At 35.7% G+C, this 21,204-nt stretch overlaps 1 protein-coding gene across 2 annotated transcripts in view; it reads right to left on the minus strand.

Moving 5' to 3' along the window:
- Positions 1-21,204, minus strand: part of LOC128982788 (DNA polymerase alpha catalytic subunit) — a 255,111-nt gene that overhangs the window by 153,830 nt on the left and 80,077 nt on the right. For both annotated transcript variants that reach the window (XM_054401789.1, XM_054401790.1), the window contains one exon: positions 2,058-2,193. In XM_054401789.1, the coding sequence (XP_054257764.1) occupies positions 2,058-2,193 (136 nt within the window). The remainder of the gene's footprint in view (positions 1-2,057; positions 2,194-21,204) is intronic.

The raw sequence follows: 21,204 nt of genomic DNA on the forward strand, positions 1-21,204 counted from the left end.
AAACCTTGTTAGTAAGCTATTGGCGACGATGATTTTATAAATGTAAGTTCCCAGCCCTATACAACACTGATTCAATGTCTTTTTCCCGGTTATCAAAACTTCAGAAAAATGTTATACACAAAGAATCTCTAATTTAATTTACGGTTACAATACACATTATTGTACTTTCGATTAATTAAATCCTTTGTGTAAGGAAACTCGTTTTTAATCTCACTTGGTTTGGGTTTTGCTTTCAAAACGTTATTGGAATCGTTTGCGGTATTTGTAAACAACATTTAATGTAAACATATCAGTGACAGCTAGAAAAAATAATCCGAACAGCTGTACGTTATTTCATAGATGAATATGTGATGGACATCAGGAAAAAACTTGACAAAAATCGCACGAAATCGGGGTTTTAAACATCCGTCAATTTATTTAAAAAATAGTGAGGCCATATTTTAATGGCTAAAGACAATCTCGCCAATCCAGTGAATACATTAAAATGATTTGGATCTTGATAGGCAGTCTTGTTTTTCAGGAGAAGGCCGCGTAAAATGCCTCTTGGGCCGTAACAGACGACCGACAGACAGAAATAGAGATGAGACTTGTTTCGGCTTCTTTAATGTATAAAACGAAAAAATAATCTAAAAATTTATAATTCTGAACAATGTACAGACAAAACTCTAATTTTATTTATATAGATAGAAGATAGATAGATAGATAGATTACTATTATAGTATTATATACTGTCTGTGCAATGACTAAAATACGTTTTTATTACTGCATCAGCTGGAGACACTCATCTCTGAATATCTGCTTCAACCATTTGTTGTCAAACATTGATCTCATAAAATAGTGAAATTATTTTTCGTATGCACTAATACAGCAAGGTTTGTACCAAAAGAAAACCTCCTTTTAGTTTAAAAAATACATGTTTCACAGGAAACATTTTTAACCATTGTAGTAACACCATTATAGCTTAAAAAGTTGAGTGATAGTTCACATAATATTTAGCACATTTGACGGATAAACCTTTTTTGAATTCGTCATATTATAATTAAGTGTATGAAAATTCATATATCTGTGTATCAATATCTACTTAACTCATTTCTGTTCTATGGAAGTTAGACAATTTCAATGATACCGGTACTTAAATGGGAAGTCTTACACCTGTTATAAAACTGTGCATACATTTTATCTTACGAGTAAATTTGCTACCAATTGATATAGTATGACAATTCTATTCTACTGCAGTTCTTAGAATTCTACCACTACTCACATTAAACCTACCATATTTACTTTTGGGCTAGTAATTAATTTATTGTATTGATCATACAATATAGTAGTGTAGTCATTTATTTATTTCGTCTCCATGACATAGCTCTATTTTGTAGAAATCAATTATGCAATCATAACAACAGAAATACTACATTTTACGGTGACATAGTATTTATTTTACATATAAAAAATTTAAGCTAATGCAATAATTAGTTCAATTAGAACCATTGAATATTGAATAATTTAAACATTAATCGAAGACGAAGCGGTTGACAACTTTCAAACAGTGTACTAGGCCTAGTTGCCTTCAATAATTGCAATGCGAACTGTATGCACTGAGGTCGCCAAACAGTGTTCACAGTGTGCAGGCACTTTGGACGTCGTGGCACTTGGACGTCGTGCAACAGTCAAATATTGATTGGACGTCGTGGCACTTGGACGTCGTGCAACTGGCAGAGGCTTTGGACGTGGTGCAAATGATACTTCTTTACAATTCTACAGTGCGCTGTTTCACGACGTCCAAGTGCCACGACGTCCAAAGCTTGTAGAAAGACTATATTTTTGGCAGTTACTGTACTTTTGGACGTCGTGCAACAACTCAAAAATTATGTTTTGGACGTCGTGGCACTGAACAAATAGTATTGGACGTCGTGGCACTTGCACGTCGTGCAACACTCCCGCCCTATTTACATTCTTTCTGTTCATTGTTAATATTAATCTACATATTAAATTAGGTGAATATAGGTTAGGATTTGGTTTTACTTAGTTATCATAATTAATGAAGCTTCGTATGTTACCTTTTCTCCATTATCATTGGTTGTGAGAGGCAGTTGACTCGGGTCTACATTGACAGCAGTAGCAGACTCAGGACACTTCACTGAGCTTTCCATCTCATCCCATAAAGCTCCATTTGATAGCTTAACACTTATGTCTCTGCAACAAATTCCTCCATTAACTTGTGTGTCCTCTCTATACATTCCGATATTTAAAGAAATTACTTTGTAGTAAAGTGATAGAAAGCCATATTGACTGTATGCCTAACAAATAATGAAACAGATGTTTAAATTCTTCTATGAATCTTGTTAGGGATGTCTGGATTCTTGATGCCACCGATACTTAACCGTTGGTATCAATTGTCAAAAGTCGATTCTGATACCCGTCACGGTCGTGTGATCGGAAAATTACCACTATTGCCACGACCGCGCAAGACGACGACGACGTTTCCGTGACCGCGGGAGACAATGATGAAGTTCACACAGCTGCGGGAGATTTTCATGAAACTAACTCAATGGCGGAAGACGACGGTATTGTCTAAACTGCCACGAATGTTATGATTTCACTGCAAAGGCGGACGACGACAATGACGTTTCCGTGACCACGGGAGACGATGATGACGTCTATGCAGCCGTGGGAAATGTTCATGATTTTGCCGCGATGACGGGTGACGACGATGATGTTTCTATGACCGAGGGAGTCAATGATGATGTCTACATGGCCACAGAAAATTTTTGTGATTTTGCCGCGATTACGGATGACGTCAATCATGTCTCCATGATCGTGAAAGACAATAATGACGTCCACACCGCCGCGAGAAATGTTCTTGATTTGCCGCGATTGTCGACGACGACGTTTTTATGACCGCGGGAGTTGATTTTCTTTTTGATTTTTGTTGTTAGATCTTCATTTATCTTCAATTAATATTGTAGTTTTTTATGTTTTTAGAAGGGTTTAACCCATTTGCATCGGCTTATTTATTTACCAAAAATCCCAGTATCACTGAAACATTAAAAAAAAATTAAAAAATATTAGACTATTTTTTTATGATGTTTTATAGTATGTTATAGCTGAAAATAATAATAAAATGTATATTTGTACATAATTTTGTATTTTATATGTATATTTATTTATACGTATTTAGGATAATATTATACTATTTGAATTTGTTATACTTCTCAAAAAAATAAGTGCATACCTGCCTGTATTTCATAATTATCACATCATTCAAGGAATGTAATATTTTGCTGAACAAATTTAAATTTTTTTTATATATATATACATACATACACACACACACACAATTTTTGTGAAGATCAATTTTTTGTTTGTCAAAGTTTAGATAAATAAATCAATGCATAATTGTTCAATAAAAATACCCACAGAATTGTTAAAATATATACACACAGTATACAAGGTAATTGGACGTACATAGAGACTAAAGCTGTAAGCGAGATGGCGTCAGTATGGCACAGAGTGCGGCACGGCACGGCGCTGTCGTGGTTGCAGCGTCGCGTCACCAATGCCTCAAGTTACCATACTATAGCACTCACTTACTAAATAACACTTTTTTGCATGGCTTAATTGAAATTTTGTTGTAAATACCAATAAATTATAGTTGAGTTCCATTCATTTCAGGAAAATAAAAGAGTAAAATAAAATCATGCGTTTTATTTTTACATTTTAGGGTAAGTAAAGTATTATAAAACAATGAATACAGACTGTTCAAACTATCATTTTCAAAATGTGTGGAATGCTTTGAAATTATAAATGTCCACATATCAGGGTAAAACAACAAAGAAACATTGTTCAAACCAATAGTTTCGAAGGGTGTGATACTCTTTGAAGTGATCAATACACAAAGGTACATGACAAGTGTCACATTCATAAGTGATTTCACGTCTGTTACTATGAATATAGCACACTTTGCATCGTTTGGCAGTCTTTGAACCTTTTTCTCAGATGGTTGGAGCTTTTGAGGAAAGTGTCTCCCTTGTAGGCGCTGAGGGGGTGGGTTTGAAGGCGTATGTCTTTCAGGTAACGCACACTCATTTATAATTTCTTCGACTAATGCTTGCCAGAAAGTGGCGAATGATCAATTTGCCTTGTTGCCGTTGAGGAGTTTGTGTACTATGAATAAATTCAGCACACACATATCAATTATGTAAAAAGCGATCTTCTTGTATGATTTTGCATACCTCCTCAATATGTTATTTTGGCTCAAGATTTGATCCCCGTGGTCAACCCCACCCATACTGTTGTTATAAGCCTGAATAGCTAGAGGTTTTATTTTGCTATTTCCTGTTTTCCAGCACCTTTTATTAGTTTCACAGTAGTCCAATTTGTGCATAGTAGTAATCATGTACACGTCTTTCCTGTCAAGCCACCTTATAACCAAAATGTGTTGGAATGATCGTGCACTTGATTCGCCGACTTCCAACTTACATTTTCTCAAGTCTTTAGGCATTTTCGCACGGTCACATTGAACAGTGCCACAGGTGTTTGTACCAAGCTTGAAGAGCTTGTGGATTAGTATCGGTGATGTATACCAATTGTTGATATAAAGATTGTAAGACATAAGACATAAGACATAAGACATGTTTATTTCCAGTAGACATATTACAAATGTATTGGAAGAGTCAAACATTTTTCATGCAGAGCAGTTGTCAAATTAAGAAGTAAGTTACAAAGTGTACTTTGAAGTCTACGAAAAAAAGAAAATTGCATTTTAAGTTATTTAATTGGTCTTAAACTAATATCACAGAGTTTATCACTATTGAGAAGTAAAAACAACCATTTGAAAGTTAGCAAAACATTATAAAATTAGACAGGTTGTAGGCATTAGGTGAAGGCATAATAGTTAACACAAAGACAAACTAAAAACACAACTTTGAAGAAGGAAGGTCTAAAAACTCTTTGAGTTCGTAAAAAGGATTAACAGCTAGCCATTGGAACACTTTTTGTTTAAAAGAATTATATGGGAGAGAGAACATAAATGTAGGTATCTTATTAATACATTGCATGCCCACTATTTCATAACTTTTCTTAGATTTCTCCAGTCTAACATAGGGAATGTCAAGTTTATTTCTGAATCGAGTATTGTGCTGGTGGACATCTTTACGGCAGTTAAAAGCATTTAAATTCTTAAAACTAGTTAACAATAAATTAAAAATATACAAGTTAACAACAGTGAGAATTTTAAAATCAATAAAAATTGGTTTATGGTGTTCAACAACATCTACTTTGGCTATTATTCTTAGAATCTTTTTCTGAATTACAAGAACCTTTTTTACATGTGGGCTATTTCCCCAAAAAATTATTCCATAGCTTACTGCTGATTGGAAGAGGCCATAGTAAACATTTAACAGACAATCTATTGGGATTACACAACTTAATTTCCTAAAGAGGCACTTTAATCGACTCAGCCTAGTACAAAGTTGGTTTAAATGAGGCTCCCAAGACAATTTTTGATCCAATGTAACACCAAGAAATTTTACATGACTATTAGACACTATAGTATCTGGAATTTCCCTAAGACTAAAAATTAGGTCCAAGGTTTTGTCCTTATTTAAAAGAAAGCTGTTGGCAGCAAACCATTCTGTGGCCCTATTGATACCATGAACAACAGAATTTTTGAGGTTAGATATATCTCTACCAATACTAAGCATTGTCGTATCATCTGCATATTGAAAAACATTTCCATTTAAGTTACAAGGTAGATCATTCACAGCAATAAGAAACAACAGCGGGCCAAGTACAGACCCCTGGGGAACGCCACAGTTGCTAGTAGCAATAGAGGAAGTCTCTCCTCCTATGCAAACCACCTGCCTTCTATCCGCGAGGTAGGTCTCAAGGAGACTGAGTGCACCACCATGGACCCCGTAATACTGCAGTTTGCGCAGTAGGATGCCATGATCAACACAGTCAAAAGCCTTACTTAGGTCGACAAACGTGGCCCAAGCATAGTTGCCGCTCTCAAAAGCGCTCAAGACTGTGCGGACCATGCCATCAACAGCACCCATGGTAGAGCGACCAATTGTTGATATAAAGATTGTATCCTATATGTAGGACGTCACATCGTTCACACATTTGTAGTACCACTTTCTGGCTGGCCGGGAGGTCTCCAATTTTGTCCTTACCAACATAAATATCAATACCCCGCCGCAGCAAACCTGCAGACTAAGCGAATTTCCATTTGACTGATTGGATTTACACTGAAATGTCTACTTAAAAATATAACATTTATTCCCGATTTAAATAGAATTTTAGTTTAAAAAGTACTAAGGTTTGCTGCATCAGGGAGGGTAAAACTGTTTTTTTTTAATGTTAATAGTTAGTAAGAAATAAAAACATTTTCCAAATTTGATCAAAATATGTTCATAAACAAGCAAACTACAACAGTTTACTTATTCTCCATAAGAATAACATGGGAATTTTAAATTTATAATTTTTTGAAATTTTCTCCGTAACCATTAGGCGCATAATAACGCTTCAATATACTAAATTATTTGTTTTTTTAAGCTCTACAAAATGGTTTAGAAAGAAATTGCAAAATTTTATGTTTTTTGAGTCAAAAATGGGAAAAACCTATTTTTACCCCATAAAACCCCCCATAAACCCCCGTTCCCATGGTCCGATCATGCTGGATCGCAAACTCGTTTGAATAAACGTAGGTTTACACGTTTGTACCAAATTTCATCAAAATCGGATCATTTTTGCTCGAGTTATCGTGCTTATATATATATATATAAATATATATATATAGATATATATATATAAATATATATATATAGATATATACATATAAATATATATATATATAAATATAAATATATATATATATGAATTTGAACGAATGGTGTTTTTGGCCTCTAGGGACCTCAAAACGAAAAAAAAAATCGGTCCCGCATCCAGGTCTTACCATGAGTACTACGGTAATAGCTTATTCCCTATATGGGAAATTCGCTAAAACTGCAAACATATGTATTTGTTGAGTCACATAGTTTATAAAACTTTATCCCAAACCGGGCTCGTTTCTTTGGGTTGTACCGTATATGCAAAAGTCTACCGTGACATTTGACAAGTGACTCGTCAATAGAAATTTCTTGGTTAGGCATGTAACTACGGCGGAATTTACTTTCCACTAGATCAAACAGGGGTCTTATTTTGTGAAGACGATCAGTCCGGTCGATATTGTCGTTGTTACAAAAATGCAAGTATTTACTTATGGCTAAGAACCGATCACGGGGCATTACATTTCCGAAAATAGGTGTATGGATCACTGGTGATCGACTCCAGTAACTTTGAATGGTCGGCTTGTCGACAAGTCCCATAAGAATACATAGTGCTATGTACACTCGGACTTCATTTGGTATAACAGGGAGGAAACCTATAGCAGCTTTTTCGATTGCATAGGCGTTAGTTTCATTTGTCATAAGTGAAACTACTTCATTATAAAAAAAAGACGAGAAAACCTTGTACCTGCTGTCTCCAGCTCTTATGCCTAAATTTTGGTTTAGGCCGGGACGTCCAGTAAAATCATGAATGATTGGTGTAAAATCTTCGTTACTTAGAGGTTCGTCCCAAATCCGTGTAGATTTTTTGTGATATAGTCTAGAATAGTCATCAGTAAGCGCATCGTTTTGTTCAATATCCAACATGTCAAGATCAGCATTGTCAATAATTTGGTTGCGCACTTCATTTAGGCCTATATTATTCACAGGATGGCTCAAAATATTGTCATTTACAACAAACTGTCATGTTAGCTTGGCTTTCCTATAGCGTTATGTCAAAATCAGAATCACTTACATAATCTTGGCTGTCACTTACGTCTTCGTACCGATATTCATTATTTCATCCCAATCGTCCTCGCCAGTCTCTTCAACATCTTGATTCAAATCTTCATCATCTGACAGTAACAGATGATCTATTTCACTATCACGTACACACTCACAATAACTTGCCATTGTTTGTAAAAAGGAAAACTGCCGATCACAACATTACTCGTCACATAACTACTAAAGCGAAACAGACACTATGTCCACAAAGATCGATCAATAAGGCGGGAAAATTATAGCCGGAATATTATGGCGGGAACATTATGCTGGGAACATTATGGCGGGAACATTGTGGCGGGAGCAAAACCAACGCATGATTAGCGGGAAAATAGTAGTAAATAGGTGATTGACGCGCGGGAAGACGGCTTGCGGCTGCAGGCATTCTCAAGCTCTGACGTACCAGTACGTCAGCCGTGATACTGGGCATTGCTGACTTGACGTACTGGTACGTCATCCGATGCAAATGGGTTAAACTTAAATTGGCCAGTATCATTGCTGCATTAATTTTTTCTTTACTTGAAAAACACCCCATTACCTCAAAAATACTTAATGGAATGACATAAAGACAGGGGTTGGTGTAGTATACCCAATCCATTCATAAAATTTGGTAAAATAATAAAAAACTATATCGGTATCCAGAATTGAGAATCAATTTTTTAGGTATCGATATTGAGAATCGAACAATTTTGGTATCAACACATCACTAAATCTTATAGCTATCAAACCATGAATTGTGTATCTGTTTCCAGATAAATGACTAGATAAGCAAGGAAAAATTATTGTAAAAGTAGATTTACATGTCTGTTATAGATAGACTAGCAGAGTACCCGTCCTTCGAACAGGGTTGGCATCAAGTATAAAATGCTTATTAATTGCAGTTATACTCAAGCTTTGCGTCTGTAATGGGGGAGGACACAGTTTGATCAAATTTGCTTCTTTAAATTTACGGTATACTATAGTATTACACATCTACTATAGCCATAATGTTCTACCACTTATCCTAAACAATAGAGAAAAATACATTATTAAAAATTAGCAAAATATCACAAATCATTCATGAAATTAAAAATATAAACATAACAATCCTACTTTGACAGTTCTCATTGCGTATCACAGTTTTTTGTTGCTGCTTAGTTCAAATTAGCTGTTTTCATAAATGGGAAAAAATAATAGTGCTGCACCCTCTTGGTAAATCTTATAACTTTTTAATGCTTTTGCATATCATAGAAACAATAGACAATAAACAATTCTTTTATTACAATTTCATCAAGAAATGTTAAAGTGTCAAATTTAAATAACATTTTTATAATTGCTTACAAAGTGAAATGGAAAAGCTTCTTCAGTGTTGTGTGTGGTCTTGCTATGCAAAGAACTCCTTTATGGTGTAGAAAGCTTTGTCTAGCAGCCATCTCCGTAGCTTCCTCTTCATCAGCACAGGGCCTCCAATTTTCAAGTGGTCTGGTAGCTTGTTTTGCATCTACTCCTGCATACAATGGTTTCTTTTCAAACATTGCTGTTCTGTGGTCAGGCAGCACATAGTTTCCTTCATATCTGGTGTTGTATTCATGTATATCTCTTTGTTTAGGCGGGTCTTAGTAATAAACAGTTTCTAGGGGTGAGGTTCATTTGTCCGAGTTTTCAACTGTCCGAGTTTTGATAAATAACTTATAATAATTAGATAAATCAACTGTCCGAGTTTTCATTTGTCCAAGTTTATTAAATTATTTTAAAAAATATCGAAATATCAAGTGTCCGAGTTTTCAACTGTCTGAGTATGGTTAAAATAATAATAATATTTGGTTAAATCAACTGTCCGAGTTTTCATTTGTCCGAGTTTTTTAATTATTAAAAAAAATATCGAAATATCAACTGTCCAAGTTGTCAACTGTCCGAGTAGGGTCAACATCAAATGTGACACTGCGCGCCGAGACTAGCGTGTCTAAGGCGCCTGGTCAGAAGCCGATGTAAACCTCTTCTGCGAAGGAGTCAGGCATTGTGCGAGAGCCGCGAGAGCCCCTCACGTCGACATAAGAAAAATTATATTATTTTTATTATAAGACTAATTTTACAATTTTTAATTATAAAATTAAACTATCATCACCTAACACAACCAACCAAACTTGCTGATAATATAAAATACCCCCGCCGCAGCAAACCTGCAGACGAAGCGAATTTCAAGTTGTCTGATTACATATTTACTAAAATATTTCCATAAATAAGCTAGTGCTTAGGTTTGCTGCTACGGGGAAGGTTCGCTTCGTCTGCAGGTTTGCTGCAGCGGGGGTATTTTATATTATCAGCAAGTTTGGTTGGTTGTGTTAGGTGATGACAGTTTAATTTTATAATTAAAAATCGTAAAATTTGTCTTATAATAAAAATAATAAAATTTTTCTTAAGTCGACGTGAGGGGACAGTTGAAAACTCGGACAAATGATGTGATCCCGTTTCTAGGATGTCACCGTCAGGATGTTCAGGTTTTTGAAGGCATCTCTACAGCTTTGTTCTTTACTTATGCCTGCTATTATTCTGATAGCCCTTTTCTGCATAACCAGGACCCGGTTAAGATTGTCCATAGTGGATCCACCCCAGACGGTAATACCATAGCGTAAATGGCTTTCAAACAATGTATGGTATGCAATCCTTGTTGCCTCAGGGGTACTAGTCTCTTTGATTCGTTTTATGGCAAAGCGAGCTGGCCAGAGTTTTTGGCAAAGACAAGCTACATGACGATCCCAGGATAAATTTTCATCAATTATAACACCTAGATGTTTGATTTCTTCAGCTGCTGTCAGGTTGGGCATTTCAGATACTGTAGACTTTTTATTTCCAAAAGTAATTTGCATGGTCTTACCCGAGTTTTAGGCAAAGACAAGCTACATGACGATCCCAGGATAAATTTTCATCAATTATGACACCTAAATGTTTGATTTCTTCAGCTGCTGTCAGGTTGGGCATTTCAGATACTGTAGACTTTTTATTTCCAAAAATAATTTGCATGGTCTTACTTTCATTGGGGACTAAGTCATTTTTCATACAGTAGTCTTGTGTCATATTGAAAGCTATATAGGTGTTTACTTCTAGTTGATCTATGTTTCTGTTTGCTGTAAGCAGCACAGTGTCCATCTTGCTGTATTCCTCAAGGTGTTCCGGGAAGTCATTAATAAACAGGCCAAACAGAACTGGCCCTAGGACAGAGCCCTGAGGAACTCCTCTATTAGTCGGTAGCAATCCAGATCTGATAGTATCTGTAAACACTTTTGTTGTGTGTTTTATTTCTACCATTTGGCTTCGTCCTTTTAGATAACTTGCAAACCATTTCAGAGCTGTTCCCTGGATTCCTAAATTTTGAAGTTTTGTTAGAATAAGATCTAGTGATGGGCGGATCCAATAAAATGTCGGTACCGGATCCGGATCTTGAAAAATTCGGATCCGGATCAGAGGATCCGAAGATCCGGATCCAGATACACACTGTCATAAGGGCGGGTTAAAAAACAGAATGCCATTTTAAATCATAATGTTTAAAATTAAATTGGTAATGTTTAAAGGTAATCTCCAGTTGAACCCTTAATCCCTAATTTTTTGGGGACACTAAAACTTTTCAAAATGAAACTTTGTGCTAAGTTTGCACGACTACCAAAAGGGCATCTGTGTTTATTTACTATAGTTTGATCTTGAGTATTCTATATCGTGGTTTTTGCATGCAGCATCCAAATTCGTTCCAGGTCCAGAGTACTGATAGTCGGGTATGTGAAGTTCTACAGGTAAAATACCCTGTGTCTGTGTACAATAAGACTATTCTGTATTCCAACTTAGAAAAATATTAGATGGAGGAGTCTTGACTTTTATTCACCCTGTATGTACACAGATAATCTTGTTGTACACAGACACAGGGTATTTTATAGTAATGGATAACACGCGAAACTTTGATATTTGTTTATCATCATCATGTTAAGCAACAGGCGGGATTAAAATACTGATGGGATATTTTCGAGACGAGATTAATGGCCGTTAGCTAATCATCCAGGTACAAAACTAAAAACTAGAGGTGTGCAGATATAAAAATCGGGTCGGGTTCGGTTTGGAAAGATACATGCCCTTGCCATATAAGTTATTTTGCATCAAGAGACAAACACTGAGACATGGCCTTGCCATATAAGTTATTTGCATCAAAAGACAAACACTGAGACATGGACCTGCCATATGTGTTATTTGCATCAAGAGACAAACACTGAGACATGGCCTTGCCATATTAGTTATTTGCATCAAGAGACAAACACTGAGACATGGCCTTGCCATACAAGTTATTTGCATCAAGAGACAAACACTGAGACATGGCCTTGCCATATAAGTTATTTGCATCAAGAGACAAACACTGAGACATGGCCTTGCCATATAAGTTATTTGCATCAAGAGAGAAACACTAAGACATGGCCTTGCCATATAAGTTATTTGCATCAAGATACACTGAGACATGGCCTTGCCATATAAGTTATTTGCATCAAGAGACAAACACTGAGACATGGCCTTGCCATATAAGTTATTTGCATCAAGATACAAACACCGAGTCATGGCCTTGCCATATAAGTTATTTGCATCAAGATACAAACACTGAGACATGGCCTTGCCATATAAGTTCTTAATTATTAATATTAATTTTTGTGTTACAGCTTTGTGTTGGTAAATAAAAAAATCGGGGAAAATCGGTCTTGTGCATGGATACAGACAGCTTTTTGTTAGTGAACGAATCGGGGAACAATCAGTCTTGTGCATGGATACAGACAGCTTTTTGTTAGTGAACGAATCGGGGAACAATCAGTCTTGTACATGGATACAGACAGCTTTTTGTTAGTGAACGAATCGGGGAACAATCAGTCTTGTACATGGATACAGACAGCCTTTTTGTTAGTAAACGAATCGGGGAACAATCAGTCTTGTACATGGATACAGACAGCCTTTTTGTTAGTAAACGAATCGGGGAACAATCAGTCTTGTACATGGATACAGACAGCCTTTTTGTTAGTGAACGAATCGGGGAACAATCAGTCTTGTACATGGATACAGACAGCCTTTTTGTTAGTAAACGAATCGGGGAACAATCAGTCTTGTACATGGATACAGACAGCCTTTTTGTTAGTAAACGAATCGGGGAACAATCAGTCTTGTACATGGATACAGACAGCCTTTTTGTTAGTAAACGAATCGGGGAATAATCGGTCTTGTACATGGATACAGACAGCTTTTTGTTAGTGAACGAATCGGGGAACAATCAGTCTTGTACATGGATACAGACAGCCTTTTTGTTAGTAAACGAATCGGGGAACAATCAGTCTTGTACATGGATACAGACAGCCTTTTTGTTAGTAAACGAATCGGGGAACAATCAGTCTTGTACATGGATACAGACAGCCTTTTTGTTAGTAAACGAATCGGGGAATAATCGGTCTTGTACATGGATACAGACAGCTTCGTGTTAGTAAAAAATCGGGAAAAAATTGAAAAAAAACCGGATCCAGCCCAAGATCCGGATTTTTTGGATCCGATCGGATGCCGGTTCTAGCTTGGATCAGGCGGATCCGGTAGTCCGATATCCGGATCCGACCATCACTAATAAGATCATGTCCCAAGGAATCAAAAGCCTTGCTTAAGTCAAGATACAGGCTGGTGATAATGTTGCCATTTTCTATGTTCTCAATGATATATTCAACAAGGTCTATCAGAGCAGTTGTGGTTGATTTTCCAGGAACAAACCCATGTTGGCTGTTTGTCAATTCTTGGTTTTGACTTAGATGCTCCTGGATTCTTACTTTTATAATCTTCTCTACGAGTTTGGAGACAGATGAGAGCAGCGAGATAGGCCTGTAGTTAAGAGATGTTTTGTAGGTCCCCTTGTTTGTGTTTAGGAAATACCTTGGCTGTTTTCAACTTGGTTGGAAAAGTCCCCTCTGCAATCGACATGTTTACAATCTTCATTAGCGGCATTATTAATTCATCTGCACATGTTTAAAGGATTTTTGAAGATATTTCCTCAATGCCTGATGATGTGGAGTTCTTTAATGATTGTTTCACACAACTGGTAAATTATTTCCAACCAACACAATGTCTAGTTGTTTTACTAATTTTTAAAAACATATAGGCCTAAAAGCGTTCAGTACGATGACAGTGTAGTTACCAGCTGTTCACGAGAGGTTATGATGAAGTAATGGCAAAGAGCATATTTTTTTATCAGCTTCAAAACTAGTTATAAGATGGATACAACTCTAGAAAAAAGTTTTTTTCTGAAACTAAAATTTGGATTATCACAGAGTAATATTATTGTCTTTTCATTTACAAAGTTAACATTCACAATATCAATCATATCAATCATTAGTTTATCATAGGCTCAATCCAATTTTCTTAGTATATTTTAAAACTCTTCCAAAGAATTAACCCTCCGAGTGTTATTTGTCGCTGCAGCGACTCACAAACACTGTTTACGGCGAAGGCTCTATGACTGACAAAATCGGATTGAACTGGATCGAGTTAGGTATCGTTTTATTTGACAGATTCAGAGCTTTCTCCGGAGGTCTGTCTCTAAGCGCTTTTCATTTTAGTTCCGAAAATATTGTAGCAGACAGCTGACGTACGTATTTGTAAACAGCTCGGTTAACCTCGGACTGATGACTGATGTGTTTTATTACGTTTATCATTGTTTTAGTGTTAAAAATCAAAAGTAGTGATATAAGTGTTGCATTATAAGAAGATTTAAGTGATTTTGAAGGGCTGGTTGATGATCCTGAAGAAGTAGGTAGTGATATTGATGTAAATTATCAGCCAGATTCCTAGCTATGTTTAGGCTATGCATTCTTAGCTAAACGCTATGTACTGAAATCTGTTTTTCACTCATAACTTATTTATTTGATAACTTACCTCACTATATGATTATATATTTGTAATCCTCATAAAATTTAGAACAAAGTGGCTATTTTCAAATATTTATAGGCCTATAATTTATACAATTTCATTGAGCGCTAACTTTTTTTTTTTTTTAATCTTCCAAAATATTTTCTTTTTACCTAACAATTTTTTTTTACAAATGTTCCTTATGTTTTATATATAATATTGAAGCCCATGATTCTCCAAACAAAATGGTATATAGATTAGTATAATTAACATTGTTTTTAAGCTTCTCAGATCCGTTTTAATAAAACCTTGCAAATGAGCAAAAAATAGGCAGACATTAAGGCCAAAACAAGGGACACTTGGAGGGTTAAAAGACCCAGGCCTAGACCTAATTATTTAGGAGGGCCTATATATAATTTGATTAGGTTACAATGAGGGTAGCAAAATCACTATCTAGTTCATAAGATTTAGATTGCATAAAGTACCTTCAACACAACACAAAAATACAGGAAACTAAAAAACATTTTAAGCCTTAAACAGCCACATCTAACAATATAAGACAAGATACAGAACATGTAATGACATAATTTGAGACCGAGTAGGCTTCAATATTGAAAACAAAACTTATGCAAACAACAACTATGTTTGTGGTTGTCAATAGAAAGATAAAATATCTATAACAAATATTTTAACTTATAAAATGAGATTGTAGATTAGTTACATGTTTAATATGTAGCCATAAACAGTTTTATGGCAGTAAGCAATGGCCAGCGGCACTGACTGAGTTAGAGATAACATGTAATAGTCATCATAAAACTCTTAATTTTATGATAAAATAGAATTGGAGAAAGTCGTAAAGAAATAAAAGTGATAAATCTCAACAGTTCTTGGAAGTACTTGAATACAACAATTATTGTTGTGATAAAATGTTAATGGATTTGGGTCTGCTAATGGGGTTTTTATTGCATCATCACCCTAGTAATAAATTATGAAGATCATAAACAAACATCTGATATGACTTTTATGTGCTAGGAACCAACTGTTGTTGACTACGATAGTAAACTGAAAGTAGTTTATTATTATAATAAGGCTGTACCGTGTAAAATGCTGTACCAAACCGATGACGGTAATTAAGCTTGTACTGTACCGACCCGACTTTTTTGGTGCACCGCAGACCCCTAAAAGATACAGAAAAAGCAATCACATGATTTGAAACCAAGTAAGCTTGCGTAATGATAAAAAGTTAATGCAAACAAGTAGTTTTGTCAGTTAAAAGATAAAATATCAAGAAAAAATGTTTTAACTTACAAAATAAGACTGTAGATTAGTTACAAGTTTAATATGAAACCATAAACAGTTAAATCGATTAAACACTTCTGACCAAACCATCCACAACTTGTCTTATCATCTGCCATCACAAAAGTTTGCCGCATACAACAGTATGGTGTATAGGTTGTTAAATGTACCGTTATCTGACAACAATTGTAACAAGAAACTAGTGATGGGCGGATCCAAGAAAATGTCAGTACCGGATCCGGATATTGAAAAAATCGGAACCGGAACCTCGGATCCGGATCTTCGGATCCAAATACAAATATGTTTTTTTTTTTTCAAGGGCGGGTTTTTAAATAATTCATATGGCTAGGCAATGTCAAAGACTAACTGTGTCCATATACAATACTATCTGTGTCCATGTACAGGACTATCTTTGGTAGTTTTGTATATGGACTTTGGACACAGATAGTCTTGTACATGGACACAGATAGTTTTGTTCATGGATACAGATAGTCTTGTACATGGACACAGATAGTCTTGTACATGGATACAGATAGTCTTGTATATGGACACAGATAGTCACTATTGATTTTATTTTAAAATATATCACTATGACAAAACAACTGTTCTTATGTATGAATTGTACTTTATATACAACTAGCTGTACCCGCGGGCTTTGCCCCGTTTAACTTTATAAGTGAGCTCGTTCGCATGGCTCACACGTCCTGGTTGAAGTTCGTTCGCTACGCTCACTCACTTTTGGGTTGGAGCTCGTTTGCTGCGCTCACTTGCCTTCAGGTTAGCTCGTTCGCTACGCTAACTCGCCTCCAGATTGAAGTTCGTTCGCTACGCTCACTCACCTTTTGGTTGCAAATTAGCTGTTGTCATAAATGTAAAAGAAATAATAGTGCTGCACCCTGTTGGTAATCCTTGTAACTTAAATGCTATTGAACATTATAGAGCAGAACCAACTTGTTTAATTGAAACAGCTGTTAAGATTCATTAATTCCATTTAAATATGAGTACTCATAAGGTTAACATGGGAAACTCCAGAGCCACTGGGGCGGAGCCCGAGAGTCTGATCAGAATAAAAACAGCTTAGTTTTCCTATTTAATGCCTAAAGAATCAGTGTACCAAATTTCAGCCTCCTAGGTAAATGGGAAGTAAGAGAATTAGTGATGAGTGAGTGAGTCAGTCAGTGAGGGCTTTGCCTTTTATATATATAGATACTTAAAACTTTATAAAGGAAGTTTTTTGAGATGTGCGAGCACAGGTTTTTCAGGTCTAGTTGAGTAATTGGCAAAAAAACTATGATTGTCGAGTTCGAGTCGAGTTTAAACCAAAAAGATCAGGATGTGTAAGTTTAAGTAACTCCTTAGGCTAGAGCATGTAACTTGTAAAACTACCTTGTTACAAGCTGAAGTACGATTATAAATGAATTAATTATTAATATTTGTGCAGTAACATATCAATAGAAAGCATAGAAAATAATTTTAAAACAACAACAATAAAGCTCATAAATGAACTTCTACTTCTGCAAAAAATAAGTAAGTAAGCATATATTTATTTATCTAAAAATTAATTACATTAATCCCTATTTATAAGTAATATTGCATAATACTTGGCTAAAATTACTTAATACTTGCCTCTATTCATTATTAAGGTTGCAATTACAATATAAAGTAGGTATAGAGATTTTTTCTACAACTTTAAATTTTATTTCCTACCTTTTCACCTTTAGTTTTGTAAGTTTATTACCATTTTTCTTAGTTGGTGTGGTTTTTGTAACAGTGGGCATACACAATTTCCAATGGTTTGGCAGTGGGTAAAGGAAATAGTTATTTGTGCAACTAGTGAGAAAAGTGAGCAATTGACTCACTCGAGAGAAATCCTTACTCACGAGCCGTAGGCGAGTGAGGAATGGTTTCTCGAGTGAGGCAATTGTACTTTGAACTCGAGTTGCACATTATACTTTTCCTACAGTTACCATCAAACAAAAAAATTGGTGAAGAAACATAACCTATTTTTACACAGAAGTGAACTTTTAATATAACATTTAATTTGAAGTGACAAATACAACAGTACAACAGCTGACCAGCTGATTTACAGCCAGTGCTGCCAACGTATTTCGCAAATCATGGCATTAACTCTAATTCGAATAATATTTCTCCTGGTCTCTTGCAAATTGTATTATCAATGCTAAATAATATTGTGGTCAATTCAAATTATATTTTTGATTATTCAAATCTCCTACACAAAAAGGCAAAAGTCAAACCAGGCAAAGAAAAAATCCTGCTTTTGTAATCCCCCTACCCAGCCATTTGGGAAAGTCTAGTCTAAATATAGCTCAAAGGTCTCACCCTCCCCTTCCCCAACCCTCTACTCCACTCACTGTTGCTGTTGCCATGCAGGTTCATTTTGAGGTAATTGCACAACCCCTCCCTCACTTCTATTGTTTTGCCTTACTAGTGTTTCTATTCTGACTTTTTAAACGTAAATTTATTGCTTACGTAACAGTTCAGTAGTGGAATTTTCTATTGTGAAACAGTACTTTAAAACAAAATCACTACCGATCATGTCATTCCATTCTGTGTCAAGTCAGTATACCATTGCCAGTCAGTCACCGGCGACTGCTTTGAGTTGACCTATTCTGTTGCGACAGCTATAAAAATAGATTAGGACAACTACCTCTTGCTTATTTCTACACTGTAGAAACATTTACTAATAACTCATAACTCATAACTCATTTATTGAACCAAAATAACAGATACAAAATTTGCATTGGTCATGTCAAATAATAGAACTAAAATTAAAATAACAATAGACAATGTTGCATCAATAAAACAATATCAATTACTTCTTACAACGAAAAAAAAACTAACTTACTAAACCCATCAGCGACACAATCTCGAACACTGTAGTAACCCTTGGCCAAGAGTATTTTTTTGATTTGCTTTTTAAAGCTGTTCAAGTCCGACTCCAGCTGAAGGGAGGGAGGGAAGAGATTAAAAAGTTTAATGCCATTGTAATGAAAGTGTCTCTTGAAAAATGTAGTTGAATAAGATGGTAATTTAAGATGAGAATTGTTACGTAGTGAATAGGAATGTGTAAGTGAAGATTGGTATTGGTGTAAGTTTTTTTTAATGAGAATCAAAGTTTCCAAAATGTATATTGAGGGAAATGTTAAAATTTGTGATGAAATAAAGTATTGCCTGCAAGATGTTCTTCTTTTCAAACCAAAGACTGCCCTAACTGCCCTCTTCTGGAGTCGGAAAAGGAAAGACGTTTTCCCACACTCACACCCCCACACTGGCACTGCGTATATCAGGTGCGGGAAAATCACTCCATAATATGCTGTAATTAGAACATCACATTTTGCAAACTTAGAAAGTTGGCGGAGAAGAAAGATTCCCGAAGAAATCCTTCTACACACAGTGTCAATATGGGAATGAAAGCGCAGGTTTCTATCGAGCACCAATCCCAAGAACTTAACCCGATCAGTTGCCTCGAGCTCAACATCATTCAAAAGGAAATTGTTTTTGTTTTTCCCAGCTGAACTTATAGAAAAATTTACAAATTCAGTTTTTTTGGCATTTAGACTCAATGAGTTGTCCTCGAACCACTGCATCATGGAGCTCGCTTGCAAAAAGGCCTTTATTTCGAGTTCATCGAAATTTTGATCAGAAACCGAGAGCGAAGTGTCATCAGCAAACAGACAAATGTTTCCAAAATTTACAATTGATGGAAGATCATTCACAAAGACAAGGAACAACACCGGACCGAGGACTGACCCCTGAGGCACGCCACGAGCAGACTCGCAATGGGGTGAGCGGTAGGTATTCAGATATCCTAAGTCATCCACCGCCTGAATCATCACAAACTGCTTCCGTCCTGTAATGAATGACTTAAACCATTGCAGTGCCAGCCCTCGCACTCCAAGACAAGAAAGCTTATCAAGAAGCAATGCGTGATCCACCATATCAAAGGCTTTGCTCAGATCGAAAAAAAAGCCCATTGTATGTTCCCCTGCATCCAATGAATTTACTAAATTTGAGATAAGGTCAGTCATTGCGTCTGTGGTGGTTTTCTTTTTTGTGAACCCAAATTGCTTCTCTGAAATAATATTATTTTTTGTGAAAAATTCTAATAGTCTTAGTAGTATTATCTTTTCAAATACCTTAGATATAGATGATGTTATGGCTATAGGTCTGTAGTTGTTGCAGAGGTGGCGATCTCCTTTTTTATGGAGTGGCTTAATAATGGACGTTTTCAGGGCATCTGGGAACTGGCCACATTCAAAGGAGGCATTGATTAAGTTAGCTAGAGGGTTAGATACGAGGTCTGCAACTTCTCTTAACAGGTTTGGTGACAATTCATCTGTTCCAGCCGACCGTTTATTTTTCATTTCTTTTATGATCTTTTCTACTTCGGTCTTGTTTGTTGGCTTAAGAAAAAGGGAATCAGGAATAGGCTTTATATGATTTGGCTTGCCTTTCTTATCTGATGGCATACTAACTGATGTAAAAAAATTATTAAAGACATTAGCAACTTGTTGTGGGTCTTTAATTATTACCCCCTTTTCATTATGAAGATTGATTTCTTTTGCATTACTACTTTTGTTTGGAAGATTTTCTTTAATAGTATCCCAGATGGCTTTATTTCTATTATCTGATTGGTTTATTCTATCATGAATCATATCTGATTTTTGTTGCCTTATTTTATTTCTGTAAGTGCGTTTAATCTGCAAGTATTTTTGACGAATATTTCTACAGTAATATTCTACAGTAATAGAATCTACAGTAATACAAATTATCCATCATTTTATTGTAAACACAAGTTACATTTGAACAAATATTGATTTTCTACAATTTTAAACCAAATTGGCGAGTTCAAAGATAAGCTTGAGTTTCAAGGCCGTACTCTACTCGAGCTCGAAATCTCGAATACTCACACATCTCTAGACGTTTTGTGTTAATAGTATTTAAAAAAAATCGGATCCATTAAAACCGGATCCAGCCCAAGATCCGAATTTTGTGGATCCGATCGGGCATCGGTTCTAGCTCAGATCTGACCATCACTACAAGAAACTAAATATAATTAAACATATAGCTATAGCTAATGGTTATAAAAGTAACATGATTGATAGATTGATAACTAAAAAGAAAAACAAAAGGCCTG

This window comes from Macrosteles quadrilineatus, unplaced genomic scaffold (assembly GCF_028750875.1).
Source record: "Macrosteles quadrilineatus isolate MER2022 unplaced genomic scaffold, UCM_ALF_1.0 Scaffold_1__1_contigs__length_201487025, whole genome shotgun sequence".
Taxonomy (NCBI): domain Eukaryota; kingdom Metazoa; phylum Arthropoda; class Insecta; order Hemiptera; family Cicadellidae; genus Macrosteles; species Macrosteles quadrilineatus.